This window comes from Xenopus tropicalis, chromosome 6, assembly GCF_000004195.4.
Source record: "Xenopus tropicalis strain Nigerian chromosome 6, UCB_Xtro_10.0, whole genome shotgun sequence".
NCBI classification, from domain to species: Eukaryota; Metazoa; Chordata; class Amphibia; order Anura; family Pipidae; genus Xenopus; species Xenopus tropicalis.
In genome coordinates this window covers 59,341,386-59,357,863 of record NC_030682.2, presented here as the reverse complement: position 1 = coordinate 59,357,863, position 16,478 = coordinate 59,341,386, and the positions used below count along the sequence as shown (strand labels likewise).

The following is a 16,478-nucleotide window of genomic DNA, read 5'->3' as shown; positions in this document are numbered from 1 at the left end:
TCCCCTATTTTCTAGGTTGTCAAATTTTCTCCAGTAAGGTGGAGATGGTTCTGTCTTGTTGTTGTGTTTTGGAGTTGATTAATTCTGCCTTCAGTATCACTGACCTATTGCTTCACCTCTGTTAGGCGTTTTGAAGTCAACAATATATTGTCTATTGATAATAGCAGTCCTTCAGATCTTTTGTCGATTAGAGGCATATGATGGGAAAGCATTCCCTGTACCAAAATGTGAGTATGATATTCATCGCCTTGTTGGGGTGGTAAATTTGGGGAAGATGGTGGAGTTAATTGAGCAAATTTGTTGGTCGAAGAGTGTGAGGTTGGTCTGTCATAAGGTTGGATTTTCTTTGCTCCTGGCTTGTGTCTGCTTATTTTTGTATGTGGGGTCTGTTCCGGGAATTAATTCATAGGACAGAGGAAGGTTGTTTCTTTGTTGTTTATGGGTTGAGGTGAGTTAGTTTGTGGCCCAGGAGTAATCCAGCTGTGGTTTTGGTTCAATCATGTTTAATTAGGGATTTTTTTCTTTTTCCCTACTTTTCTCGCTCTTTCCCCCCTTTTTCCTTTTTTTTTGCAGAGCAGAAACAAAACAAAGGCACAAAATACAAATAAAAAAAGTGGGGAGAAGTTGGTGTAGGTGACTAGAGCGTCACAATTTTCTATGGTTAAGGTTGTTGTTTGTGGCTTTTCAGGTTGTACTTTGTCAGAAGTACTGTGCTGTTTCCTAGAGGTGATTTACGAGTATACCAGGGTAGGCGCAGGCCAGTAATATGTGTACCACATTCAAATGATCTTTTTGTTAATCTGTGTTGGGATGCTGCTTTTTAAGTGTCTTAAGAACCAAAATATCATTATAAGCTTGTGGGAGTTTATGCAATGAAAGTAGTTTCTACTTCAGAGGAAAATTAAAGGATAAGGAACATAATTTTGGCATTTTACAGGCAATAGATTAGCCACATTAGTGTCACCTAAAACGCTATATTAATTCTGCAGAAAGCTTTACCATACCTGAGTAAAGAGCCCTAGAAGCTCCCTCCGTTTGTTTAAGGTAGCAGCTGCAATTTTAGCTTGGTCTCCATAGCTTCCTGCTGCAGCTCTAGCTGTTGGTAGCTTAGATCACACATTCTGATGGGAGGGGGGAGTGACTTCTTATACATGTGCAGACTCCACCCCCAATGAAGGATTTTTCTGAGAGAGGAAGTCTGATACTGAAGAACATGTTTACAAAAAAGAAGACAAGAAATGCTGTTTCTTTTGCTAGAGGACTCAGTGCAGCTTTTCTGTGAGTGCTTACGGCTGTATTTACATAGACCTTTCTGATAAAGCTTACTTAGTTGTTACCTTTTCTTCTACTTTAATTGAATTTGTCTGCTAAGTACTGTATCTTGGAACCTAGCTTCCTAGCATTTTGGTTTCCACGTCAAGCTTGTAGTCTTGTGTACTGGGTTTCTATTTACATAGCACTCTACTGTTCATTATTCTTCTTTTTGTAACTGCAGCAGTGATATTCTATAGCTGGCAAAATGCTATGCCAACTCATTGTCCTCATTAAAAAGGCGATCCAATTGGCTTTGTTTTTTCATCTAAGGGCAGTCAATATAGTGCCTATCCACCTACCCATGGCAACCAATCTGTGGTTAGCTTTATTCTAGATGTAGCAGAAGGAACTGTCAATGCAACATTTTGATTGGTTGCCATAGATTACTAACATGGAGTGCTAGTAAATAAGGTCAATCCTTTGATCTCTATTACCTGAGGAAATCAAAATGCTGCTCTCTGAAAAGGATCACTTCTTGTCCAAATTAAAGAGAATTGCCCCACTTTCTATTCAGGTAAATGAGAGGTATTTAGATGTGGGTATTGAAATTCTGGTCTCTGCCTCACACCGGTGTGATGAAAATGCTGTATTGGCTATATAGGGGTTAACACAGTGTATGTAAGAAAATTCATACAATACTGTATTTTGAGTTGGACAAACTACCAATTACTATCCGGTACTGCAATGTGACTCCACAATTGTATTAAAGCCCCTGGAGTATAATTATATAGTACTTTCAACCTTCCTTATATTTTACTGTTTCCAAACAACATGCCATATGCTGGTTAACAGTGTGTCTTTATATTTTTCTCTAGGTCTGCTACAGGTAACGTGCATAACTCAACTTTAATTCATGAGTCACCTTATATTTACAATACATTACTTCTCTTACACAACTGCTAAACAGACGTTTGTAATTAAAAAAAGTGCTTGAACCTGTATATTCTTTTGGAGCACAAAAGTGAACCAGACTACTAAATGTCTCATTTACCTTAAAGCGATTGACCATGAAATGCACCAAAGGAATTAAGCATTTTAGTTGGATTGGAACTATAGTTGTACTACAAGTTAATTTTGTATTGCGTGTCAGATAGTTTTTTGTACTTGTAGTGGGCATGCACTAGCTGACCCCAGGTTGTTCAGGTTAGATAAATGAAACTTGTGCACTTCAGTTTTCAAATAATTTCACAGACTAAGGTGAAATAAGGGCTTTAACTGGGCCATTGTAGAAAATGCAACTTTTTGTTATTGACTCACTCCAAAGGTACTTTGTTCTTGTGCTTAGGGTCACTGTCCTGCTGAAAGATACATTTTCCCCTAACATTCACTTTTTTTTTTTTTTTTTTTTTTTAGTAGAAACAGGTTGTCTTGCATCATTTTCAAGTATTTTACACAAGTCTAAATCAACACTAGAATGACTTAATTAAAAAAGCAATTAGCCTATGATAGGCTCCTCAAAGTCCTGATCCCAGAATCACTTCAAAATCCTCAGCAAATAGTCTAGCTATTATAATTACAAAACAAACTAGAAAGGGAAGTTTGAGAACAAACTTCATGTTGGGTTGAAAAACATGAAGTCACTGAATGGGCTCTGCCCACTTTCTCTAACCTTGGAGCACAGTTATATAGTAAAAACTACTGTGCAAAGTTTGGGGACCCTAGTTTTATGGCAGCAACTTAAATTTCCCCACTGAAAGTCAACAAGTGACATCTGATTGGCGGTTGGTGGCTCCACCCCCTTTTTCTAACCTGGAACTGCAGTTACCCAGTGACTAACTCTGCAAAGTTTAGGGACCCTAGGATTAATAGTTATAGAACGGCAGCAGTTAAAATTTAAACCAATAAAAGTAAATAGGTGAATTGTGATTAGTGGTTGATGGGTGTGCCAACTCTTTCTTTTTTTTTGTAACTTACAATTTTTATTGAGAAATTTGGGGGGTACAGAAAGGAAGAGGGGAGGGGGTTAGCAATTTCACTTCCACAGATGGACAGAGCATAGTAAAACATGTTGTATCCTTGATTATACAGTTGCCGTCTGTTACAGTCATGTATTGGAGTGAAAGGAAAAGGAGAAAAAGAGGACACTGAATGGGAAATATATGGGTGAAAAAGGGGGGAGGTATTCAAGTTTAAGTTTGTGTTGGCTGTGTGGGTGTGCCCACTCTTTCTAACCTTGAGTCGAAGTCACCCAGTGACAAACAGTGGGCACCCTGGCATAAATAGTGTGAGAATGACAGCATTTTAAACTTAAACCAATAAAATTCAATGGATGAAATCTGATTGGCTGTTAGTGGCCCCCCAGTCACCAACTTTTCAAATTTTGGGGACTCAGGCATAAAAATTGTGAGACTGACAGCATTTTACACTTCACCATTGAAAGCAAATAGGTGAAATGTTATTGGCTGTTGGTGGCCCCGCCCACTTTTTTTTCTAACTTTGAATGGCAAATACCCAGTGACTAACTCTGGAAACTTTAACAACCCTGGAATTAATATTTAATATAATGGCATCAGTTTAAATATAAACCAATGAAATCTAATGGGTGGAAATGGATTTGCTGTTGGTGGCTCCACCCCCTTTTTCTAACCCTGAATATGTAGTCAGCCAGTGACTGACTGTGCAAAGTTTGGGAACTCTGACATAAATAGTGTGAGAAAAGCAGCATTTTAAATTTAAACAAAAAAAAAAATCAATAGGTGAAGCTGATTGGCTGTTGGTGGCTCCACCCACTTACAAAAATACAAAAAACCTTATATGCGTAGTCACCCAGTGTCTGACTATGCAAAGTTTAGGAACCCTGGCAACAAACCAATTAAAATCAATAGGTGAAACCTGATTGGTTGTTGGTGGCTCCGCCCACTTTTCAAAACTATTGAAAGTCAATAGGTAAAGGCTGTTTGTGCCTCTGCGTACTTGAAATTACAGGCCTATTTTAAATGTCAGCCTAGATATGTTCTCCACCACTCTCCCTCTCAAGTTGCGGATCTGCAGCCAACTCCCCGAGGAGAAAAAGGTGGCTTCCACAATGTCAACAGAAGCATGCAGTCTTTCCCAATTTCTGCTCCTGCCCCACATATAGTGTTATTCACTTAATGGAATTGGGCAAAACAGTTGCAGACTTTGACCAGGAGCTAAAGGTGGCATGTTCCCCAACACCACAGGTTGAGAACACACACTGCTTGAGTTGTTAACTCAATGGGGCCGATTCACTAAAGGTCGTTAACGCATAACGCATAAGGGTTGATCCACTAAAGCGCGATAACGCTTATCGCATGCTTTTTAGCGTTAAAATTGACGCACAAAAAACCCGCGATTCGCTAAAGTATTATGTCGCAAATCACGTTTGTTACATAGCTCACAACCGAATGCGTTCACAAACACATATGAAGCGTTAAACACGTGAAATATCGCGGTAATTTGTGCTAATATTAACACCTACTTGTAGTAGGCGGTATTTAAAAAACATTGCAGTTCGTGAGCGTTTGGCAAGACAAGATGGAGTTTTCTGTTGGATATTTGTTGGCTTGTGAAGAAGAGGATCAAGTATGTGATTGCCCTAGAGTGATGCATCCTAGAGTTTTTAGGGAAATGACATTGCTTTTTAATTCAGACAAGTGTCCTTCTTAGTGAATCGATCGTTAATTCGCAAAATATAAAAAGTGATAATATTTTTAATGCATGCTATAAATATCACTTGTTTTTTTGTACTCTTGTGAATCAGCCCCAATGCCTCTCACAGGAAAGAATGCTCAAACTTTATCTTTTAGTACCACTCCCAGTTTCATTCTGCAGAAGCTGACCACAAATTTGTCACAGCATGTTATCAACTCTGTTCACAGCTAGACCATAACTGACTGCCTTTTTTTTATACAAATGTCTTAAAGCTACAGCAAATCAGGGAATGACTCGCCTTTCCTCTGCACCTGGTTGAATAAACTTGGTACTCTAGGTTTGTGGCCACAGCTACCTCTCCATAGAACCCTTCTAGATGGGCTGCTGTTTCATCCAGGTTGTTCCTCTCAACCACTGGCAACTGTAATACTACCTTACAGGTGTGGCCTTCCAGTGACAACAGGCCCATATCAGCTCCATGTTCAGCTGGTATGTGGAATAAGAGGGCAGATTTTCGCAATCTCTCTGTCCAGTTGGCCACTGTAAAATTCACCCCATTAAACTTATATAAACTTATATAACCTTTTGACTGAAGTATCCCCCAAAAATGGCAAACCCCTCATTTTAATCAACTGGAAGAAATCTAGATAATAATGTCTATGAAAATTTTCATTCATCCAGGTCATGGTATATCAAGTATAAATAAATTTAAAGCAACTGGACTTGTTAAGTAATCATTGAAGACGTTTCACTACTCATCCAAGCAGCTTTTTCAGTTCAACTGACTGGTATGGGAAGTCCTCAGCATATATATTCTTCCACTAATCCAATCACAATGGCACTTTGTAACTCTTCAGAAAGGTGACATCTGAAACTCACAGAGGTGTGAATGCTGTGGAGTTACTTTGAAAGGATTACCAAAGTATCATGCAACTCTTCAAAGTCACACAAAAATACTGACACAACAAGAAAGAACATAAAAAGAAACAACAAATCAATGCACAACTTGATTTAGTTATTAAGTCTCTCCTTTAAAACGTTTGATTTTTTTGTTTTAAAAAATAAATGTCTTAAAAAAGTGGTAAAATATAATGCATCTTAAATATCATTTAAAGCATTGCTATATTTTTAATATTTTCATTTTAAACTTGTATTTGTGTAATATTTAACAGTGGGCAGTTTATTTTTTACTACCATATGCTATTAAGGCATTTCTGGCTACGTTAGCAATTTTAGCCTTTTCTTATTGCAGGATAGCCGGCTACATTCTTCTTGAAGTGATACTGACACTAAAAAACCAACCAGATATTTGCTTCCATTGTTCTGCCTGCAGCTGGCTGAATAAATCTATTCACTGGTTTGTTGCTATGGGTTACTGCCCAGGTGTAAATTTGCCCGATGTTTATAACTGACTCCCGGTGAGTCTAAGATTAGGATTCTAAATATGATATACAATTGAGTCCTAAAGTTTAAGTGCAGCCTATCAAATAAGATGTCTACTCTATATATTTCTATATGATATAATTTCAAAGTAATAGCTTAGAGACCAAATTTATTTCCTGTAAGGTCTCTGGGACTATATCTATAGAGAATAGTTTGCTAACCTTGTAAAGGTGCCGATTGCTTTGATTTTTGCTTGCTTTCCTAGCGAGAACCAGGAAAATATTATTACAGTAAATTTGGTATGATAAAATCCTTCAAATCAGGTTTAAAAGTAATAATATAGCATCACTGTTTCATATTATTAATAAGAGCATGCTAATAAAAAAAGAAAAGATTCTTCAACAAAGGGTACAAGCATGTTGATACACTGCTGATAAGTGCCATATCACTGTTGATAAGTGCCATAATTGGTGATTGATATGCTGGTGACTACTTGACTTGACAGCTGAACTATTGGACCATAGCTCCTTCCTTTGCTAATGATAGCTGACTGCATCCTAAGGCAAGGTATTCATCTCCTCACACAGCAGCTGGCATCCTTGCAATGTCATTACTGGATTTGAAGCAGTATTTTTAGTATTTCTGTATTTCTTTGTATTTTTCTAGTTTTTTTTTTTTCAAACATGCCCAATAATTGGAATCCAGTTTGTTCAGCTTTACAGAAAATGTACTCTCTAGTCACTTTACTTTTGCTAGATTTTGTCATTTATAATAAATTCATGACTTATTTTGATTCCCATGGATTTCTTAGCAGAATAAACTAAAATATTCAGGGGTTATGGATACATACTTAGGTAGTGTGAATAGCTGCCATCCTTTAACAATATGCATTGCAATTTCCAGGGACATTGTGCTACTACACTAGTGGGTCACATTACACTTCAGTTTCAGGAATATAATGTAGAGGGCATGGTACAAAGACATTATTCCTGTTACTAGGACAGATTCAATAGTTTTAAGATACAAACTGTTATGTTTCAAGGAAGAAATATTCTATGGGGCCAGTGCTCGAATTTAGAAACAAAGGGAAAGCAATGGCAGTGATGTAATTAGAATGCAAAAAAAGTATATAGAAATGCATATTTTGCATCTCTTAAAAGATCAGTTATTTATGGAAAACCAGTCTAGGGTATTAGCAGAACACTTTTATACATCATAAGTTTGGTCAGGTATGTACACTGCCTTCAAGGGCACATTTATAAAAAAAATGTGTTTAAATGTAATTTTGCTGCTCCTCTTGCTTATACATGCTATATAAAGTGTGTAGAATTATTTTGTTTTGTAAAACTCACCAGCACAGCCTTTTCTTCCTGTGTCTGCTCAGTATGAAGTGAGGGATCAGCACCCTCAAATCTCTTAACGTAAAAAGACATAAAATACCAGCACAACATGGTGAGTGCAAGTGGAGCAAAGCCCCTGTATGTCTATTAGTGCAAAAACTGTAATGTTATGATTTTTTGCACTAAATAAACACTTGTAATCTCTATATCTTGCTGGCATTATTTATCTTTCCACTGCAGACTTATGCCATAATTAATGCCAACATTTTACATTAGCTTTCAACAGTTACAAAATGAAAGCAAAGCATCTGTTTGGCTGCTATGAGCAACATCACCGGTGATGTTTTACTCCACTTTTACACAGCATGATAAATATACCCCTAAATGTCCATTAAAGTAAAAAGAACAAAGCCTTGCAAGTGCAGTAGACTTGTATGCAAGAATAAGTTGTTGCATAATCAAAAGTTGTTAGGCCCCACAGCAAAATCATTTTAGCCCCTCTCCCCAAACTATGAGAATTTGACGTTTAAATAATACTGAACCTGCTTATTAGTCAGTGCCCTTTGGGCTCCCAAGCAGTTATAAGCTTCACTTTCTGTCTAGTTACACCCTCATAAACTCATGCAATTGAACAGACAAGGCTAGCTTCTGAGCAAGTTTCACTTACATACTTATTTAAGAGCTCTGGCACCCAGGGCATTTCTTTTTTTTTTTTTTTCTAGCATGGGTGACAAAACATCTCATGTTTCCTTCCCACTGTCATTAATGTAAATTACTATTGAGAAAAAATGTGCACCACCACTGCTTTCCTTAGTAGCCCAGGCTAGAGTTTTGCAGCGGGTCAGGTAGCAGCAGGTTACCTGCCAAAAAATCTGGTACCCTGCAGGTTGCAGGTATGACTTTTGGATGAGACATATATATTTCTTATATTATCTATAAAAAAGGTTAAAATGTGGGTTTCAGGTTTAGGTTCCTTTATGCCAGGGCATTTATTACTTCTGGTTTCACCAGTGGCTTCTGTTCCTGATGGCAACAGAGAATGGCAGTGCAAAAAGTGGGGATGGAAATGCTAATTCTCTTCACTGCCTTATAAACATGCCCCTGTGTGCAATAACCAGTGATGGGTGGTCCTGTGGGAAAGACAAAGTAGCTTCTGATATACAACACCCCCTTATCCAGATTCCAACCTGTTATTGCTCTCTAGCTGCCAGAGGCTCAGAAAACCTCTGAGATAACAGTTTTGACACCATTTTACCTTAGTATAATCATTCCCTACAGGTGCTACCCTATACTTTGGAGCTTTTTCTTTCCTTCTCCAAGTGCTGCTCTGCGGGGCCTGCAACATCAAGCCAAGCACTCTATCTGCCCTACGGACAAGCAGTGGCAATAACCCAATGTAGAGGCATTTGCAGCTGCACAGCCAGCGCTCCCCGCCGTACTAGGACCCTGCAGCGCCCAATGCACAGCAAGCCCCGCCCTCCAGGCTGCCCAGATGCACAGTGTGACAGGATCCAGACTTTGGCACCACACTGCAAACTACACACATTGTCATCCTTCTGGCTGGACACATTCGGCTATCAGGGGATCCCAATAATCCCATAGCGGCAGTATTCTCAGCCTTCTTATTGTCCGCACATTCCGTGCTGAGGGATTGCGAGTATCGCTGTCATTATGACAATCCGCTCATTGTAACGGGGATCTCGAGTGGAGTTTGATAGGAGCTCGGTCACACACACGACCATTGCCCGCGGCTGCCTTTTCTCGTCTTGTGTCGCTACTGCTGCTGTTGCTGTTATTACGGAGAGAGAAGTTTATGTGACTGTCACCGCCGATCTCCTCAATGAAGTCTCCTCTGCTTTACTGAAACCTCCTCCTCAGATGCTTTCCTTTGCCCGCCCGGCGCCTCTTACCTTGGATCGGGATGGATAAACACATCTTGGCTCTGCTGCAACTTTTCCTGTCTCTGGTTTGTGGTAAGTGGCCCCATTGTGTGTGCCTGGGGGAATGGGGGCATCACTCCCTCTGGGTATGACATTGGTGGGCACTCATACAACAACTGCTGGCTCTTTTGTTCCTTTCAAAGAACACAACCGCTGGGTGATAAATGGGATTTCCTTCATGGCAATAAGCTATTGTTTAAAAACATGGATCCCAGTTCATTTGGCATCCAGGGAAACAGATGTATCTATCTCCTACCTCCCATCTATAGATATATAATCTATCAAGCTCTCTATCTTTCGTTTTTTCTTTCTATTTTCTATACCAATCGGTCTGTCCCTATCTGACCATTCATTTTTTGATCACTGTCACTGCCTCTGCCCCTTTCGCTAGCATCCATCTGGCATTTCTTGTTCAGTGTGAAACTATGCCTTGGCCAAGCACAGGGTGCAGTCTGTGAACTTGAGTTTTCTTATAAGAAAGTACTGTAATTGTATTAGCCAGGATCTATCTGTTATACCTGCCACAAATCAAGGAGCCACACTCACAGCAATGTACACTTGAGGTGCTATGGCAGAACTAATACTCATATAACAGCAAATAGGGATTCATGTATGTATGTATGTATGTATGTATAACTTTATTTATAAAGAGCAACAAGGGTACGCAGCGCTGTACAGTCTTACAGAATACAAAATTACACACAGGGAGGACAAGTGATATAATAAATAAATACATATATGTATATATATATATATATATATAAGTGCCATGCGGTATGAGACACAGTAGGAAGGAGGTCCCTGCCCCGTAGAGCTTACAGTCTAGCTCAGTAGCTAACTAAATGCCTAAAATAAATAAATAAATAAGGATGTCAAGATTTGCAAGCTGGGGGAAACAAGGTGCAAACATCTTGAAGAAAAGTAATGGAATCAAATGTTAAAAAGAAATGCATGGAAGTTGCACAATGGTGGTTAAAACAATAGCTTCGCTATATGGCAACACAATATAGCTGTGGTCTGTTGTTTTAGTGGGGTTGCAGAATGGAACAGTGATTGGCACCAGGGCCCTAGGTTTGAATCCAGCCAAGGCTGGAAGTTTTTATGTTCTTGTGTTTGTATAGGTTTCCACCCACAAAAATCGTCCCTTGATAAAAATGCTCATATTGTGTGTGAATATTATAGGGGCATTAGATTGTAAGTTTCACTTGGACAGGGTTTTTCTGTAAAGATCTGCAGAATATTTTAGTACTTTATAAATAAAGGAAAATAATAATGGAGACTTTATGAAATTGTCTCTGGTCTCTCCTCAGTTATCGTAAATGACCAGTAATCATTTAATCTCTTCCCTTGTGTTTAGAGACTCCAGAAAAAAAACTTTAGTACTGGTTTTTATCATGGATCAAAATATATAGGTATGGATCTCTTATCCAGAAAGTTCCGACTTACCAGAAGGCAATCTTCCACAGAGTCTACTTTAAGCAAATTATTTTCCATTTTAAAAATGATTTCCTTTTCCTTTAAAATAATAAAACAGCACCTTATACTTGAATGTAACTAAGCTATATATATCCATATTGGCGGCAACACAATCCTATTAGGTTTATTTAATGTTTAAATGATTTTTAGTAGACCTATGGTATGGTGATCCAAATTATGGAAGGGTTGCTTATCCAGAAAACTTCAGCTCCCAAGTTTTCTGTATAATAGATCCCATACCTGTATTGTTAAAGACTGAGCTATAAAAGTCATTTTACTTCCCTCCTATGGTTAAAAGCAGGTTGATTACTGCCTCTTCTATCATAACAAGGATATCTACTTATCATTGCCAGGATAACCAACACAGTCCAACAAATGCAACCAGTATTTAAGTTTACATCTGTATTTGAGTAGTCAAAATACCTAATTCCATGTGGATAACATATTTTGCTATAGAAAAATTAATGATTTGCTCTTACAAAGTAGACAGATTACATGATTAATAAGTACTTTTTGCACAGTTATGCTTTTATAAGTCTCTACTTTCACTTATCATCTTACAATTTTATCTGTAGCCGTTATTTTATTTCAGTCATGTGTCTTGTGGGTTTGTTTAATACACTGATAGGAATGGGTGTGCATTTTAAATATAGATTTTCAGATTACACTCTGCATAAACTGTTAAATAGGACATTGTACATAGTTATAACATTTCACCCTTCCAGGCTGATGAACAGGTATCTGTTCCTACTTTATGCTGTAGGTCTACTTGCTCATTCCCAGGAGCACAAAGTCTTGAGAAGACTGCTGCGATTATGCTGATCGAATCATATTTGCTGATTGCATAAGATAGAGCAATACATTGAAGAGAAAAATGTGCCTGCACCCATGTCCCTTGTGAGAGCTGGTTGTTGTGCCTTAATGCAATAAGTATTCGTTTAACAAATATAAATGAGGCTGAGCAAACATATTTAATGTGTTAGGGGTTGCTGTAGAAGTGAGGCATTTTGCTAAATTGGATTTATAAATTGATAAATGATTTAAAAGTCTTTCTATAACAGAAATGGTAGTCGTTTCTACTACACACACAATAATAATAACTGAAAAAAGAAAAATGCAATATTTTTTAATTGTTTTAACAGTATTTTGCATAAAGAAAGAAAACTATTGAATACATATTAATGATACAATCGCAATGGTTTTAAATGTATTTGTAAATGCTTAGCAGTATCTGTCTAGCTTTTCATATTCTCAGCATTCCTGGTTCTGACTCCTGAAATAGTGTTGTAGGAGCAACTGATTTTGTGGGCTAGAGGAGTACTGACTTCTGCGGCACTTGATCAAAATACTGCTTTCCATAGCTGTTACATTTACTTATAATTTTAAAGCCACTAATATATTTATTATTAATGAATATGGGAAATTTGCTAAGAATTACATTTCTTTATCATTATGCAAACATTTTGGGGGGGGGGGAGATTCCACTGTAACCCTATAATGCAAATGCAGTATGAGAATGACCTCTCAGAATTATCCTTCAGAATTTTCTGCAAAATAATGTTAATACATGCCATGGAAACACACGGGATACATTTTTACTATATCTTAAACTGCCAGAAAGGGAAATTGCTGTTTATGGTTTAAGATACAGGATGTTAGTGTACAATATTGGCATGTGGCTTAGAAGACTGCATAAAAGCAGGATACATCCTCCAACAATATAATGGTAGAGTGACTAGAGGGTTTCATTTGGTTGGATACTTTATCATTTTAACTGTAGTTTATGGACCTGAATGTGAGCAAATATGTACATGTATGCATGTGTGTACTTAAACAGTGCAAAATTAGTGTAAACAAGTAGTAGGCAGTCACACATGAAGCGTTTATATGGTGCACAAATAATTCAAACATTTAACCAAAAATTCCCCCAAAAAAACAACCATACCAAAAGGACAGAGGTACCTCAATGCTCCATGGTCACTAAACTCCTCCTTCCTAATGTGTTTTGCGTCTTTGGACACTTCATCAGAGGGTCAACTTTTTTATGGATAAATTTATGATTTTGTTCTTGAATCAGATAAACATTTAAAGCGTGATACTGCCTACCATTTGTATTACTATATTGTTTATCCAGGGTCTAGGGCAGTATTCACATGCATATCAGGTGGCTTACTAAGTACTTATTATAATTGATTGTTCTGAAGCATTAGTAACCTTTACTGAAGAACAAAACATATTTATAGGAAATAATTGTGCAGAAAGTATAATCTTAGCACCCTTCACTAAAGACCGTATATTTTTGGGACAATTCTAGTTGTCTTAGATATATGATAGCATGAATTTGTAAGAAGAAAGTGATATATTTTTGCACACTTAAATGACCAGTAACACTGAAAATGTTTTGCATGTATTTACATATTGTATTTATTTGATATATTACACTGTTTTGGAAAAAAGAACAGTTTTTTTTCTCTTCTGAAGCTACAGTAGTTTATTCAAATAATCTGCTATATAGCTATGAGAACTGCTATTCCTGCAGGGGTGTATGGCTCACTTATATCAAATGCCAGACAAACCATTAAGCTGATTATATGTGAATAAAGTGACCTATGTATCACACACATGTTATACAGTGTAGTATTTAAGTTGATATGAACAGGAGGAATAAATCACTGCATCATTTAGCAAGGCCATTATAATTTTTTTGGAAGCTGCCATGCAGTGCATAGACAATATGTTCCAGATATATTCCCTAAAGAAACATATTGTAACCAGATGTTACATTTCAGAAGCCCCTATACTAATCATCATAAAAACAGGCTATATCCTACAACAGGTAAGACACATTGCAAACAATACACATTTTAATCAGCAAGATCGTATAAAGACTGGCAATTACTTATACAGTCAGAGACCTACTGAAATTGTGATCATGTTTTCCTTTTGTACTAAGGTTAATAACCCTGAAGACAGTCTGTAAGCTAAGTCAGTGAATATAAGGGCTTCTGTGTGACAAAACCTTTGTTAGAATTGTGGTATGTATATGGTTGGCAGAAGATCCAGTCCTATATCTGTATACAGTAAATATTAGCCAGTTTGGTGATCAAACATGTTGGAAAATGGTGTATTGGCAGGTAAGAAAGTGAAGCTTGTTTGTGCTGTGAAATGAAACAAATGAAACAACAGAAAGGGGACCATATCCTGTATAGCCACTTGTGAAATATCTACCCATTTAGCCCACAAGCTAGTTGATCAGATACTGTAAAGGATTTGCCTGTCTTGGCTGCATTAGCTGACAACCTTTTGATCTGAAATAACTAGGCACAATGTTTTGTCTTAAGCATAAAAATCAAATATATTTAGGCATATTTAAAAACAGCGTATGTTGGTAAGGAAATTTGTGACTAAATCACTATATTTTTATCTAAAACACAGTACAGGTATGGGATCCGTTATCCGGAAACCCATTATCCAGGAATCTCCAAATTACGGAAAAGCTGTCTCCCATAGACTCAGTTTTAATCAGATAATTTAGATGTTTAAAATTGATCTTTTTCTCTGTAAAAATAAAACAGAACCAGGATAAGTGGTCTTTCCTTAATTTGAATCTTCATACCTCAAGTCTAATAAAAAATCATTGAGACATTAAATAAACCCAATATTCGTTCTACCTCCAATAAGTACTAATTTTATCTTAGTTGGGATCAAGTACAATGTCCTGTTGTATTATTATAAAGAAAATGGAAATCAATTTTAAAAATTAGAATTATTTGATTCAAATGGAGCCTATGGGATATGGCCTTACTGTAATTCTGAGGTTTCTGAATAATGGATCCCATACATGTATCAGTGCAGCAGTGTACTAAGTTGTGTCCCACGCAATTGTGTGTGATGCACCATACTGCACAATAGGGGCGGCATCCAAATTCAGCCTAAAGCAGTGGGGACACACGGGAGAATAGATAGCTCTTTACATCTCCCGTGCACCAATCCCCAGTGCTCCAGACCAAAGCAAAGGGAAATAAAAACCCTGTGAATGTGCGTGTGCACACATGTGCATTTAACGCAGAGGAGAGGGCGGGGCAGTGGTGCAGGCCTAGGGATGCCTGCAATTTAAATCTGGGCCTGAGAAGAACTGTTTTACAGTTGGATTTGGGCATATAAATTATATATTTTTTGAAGCAACAGATTACAGTGATAGGTATTTGGGGTGTCTGTGTGGTGTGGGGCTCTTTAACAAATTTTGGTTCGGAAGCATGAGTTCCCCTTTAAGAGACTAATGAAACAGTGTCATTAACTGGCCAGGTTATCACAAAATGTTCGCTAACATGGGGGTACACTTCCTTTACTTACTAGGAAGATCCATGCTTATTTATTGATTTGTTCTGATCAGTGTAATATCGCTCAAAACTTGTCAGGCATTAGGGTAAAGGTCTTATAAGATTTCCTTTGTTATAACATTTCATACTTCTATCCAGCTTTATTACAAAATCAGCCAGTTAAGCCGCAGGATTGTTTCAGTAGTGTGTTTATTTGCCCTCTCCAGGATCAAGAAAGAGAAGCTCTGACAAATTATGAACAAGCTCGATTGTATGAGCATTTTGTCATCTTCAACAACTATGCGACAAGTAAATATTGACTTGGAACCAAGTCAAGTCACAGCAACGCAGAGCAATGTGATACAGCAGCTTTGTGTTTTACTGACTTGTATATGGAAATGTGCAGATGATATTCATTATGTTTTGGATGCAGCACACAGTGGATAAGTCACAGGCCAATACATTCTCACAAAATAAGGATCAGAGGTCCACAGAAATGTAAGCTCTCAAGCAAATTAAAAGCAATACCAGGATGCTACATGCTTAAAAGCCTGAAAAAGCCACACTAAATAACTTCACTTATGTAGTACATTGTATTTTTATTATATTTAATCTGCCTGTATCACATGATGCTATTTCTGGCAAGATGAAAATGAATTATATAAAAAGAATAAAGAAAATCAATGTTAAGTCACAGACAATAGCTATGGTTACATGGGACTTTTCCCTTTTATAATATAAATCAATACATATTTTAAAGGCATTTGTTGTTGCATCAAGGTTGGAAATATAAAGCAAAACACAACAGTATTCACATGAAATGAAAAGGGAAATACCACTAAGTGATTTCAGTTGACTTTAGGGCACCTATGGCCTAAAAATTGTTTCCCCTACTGGAGGTGCAGGCTAACAGGGCCCACACTCCAGATGGGCAATCAGCAATATTTTTCTAAAGAAGAGTCCCCTATCAAATGTGATGGCCCCTGCACCAGGATGAAGCTCCCGATGTGCGTAGCCATGTTTGGGCACGTTGTGTATAATCAACAGGTGCCTCAGCTCACTCATTATGCACGTGCACCAACATGGCTGCCCCA

At 37.6% G+C, this 16,478-nt stretch overlaps 1 protein-coding gene across 1 annotated transcript in view; it reads left to right on the top strand.

Moving 5' to 3' along the window:
• The first annotated feature begins 9,262 nt into the window (after positions 1-9,262).
• Positions 9,263-16,478, top strand: part of ramp3 (receptor (G protein-coupled) activity modifying protein 3) — a 56,919-nt gene continuing 49,703 nt past the window's right edge. The window contains 1 exon segment of the mRNA NM_001113904.1: positions 9,263-9,622. Within this exon segment, the coding sequence (NP_001107376.1) occupies positions 9,571-9,622 (52 nt within the window). The 5' untranslated portion in view covers positions 9,263-9,570.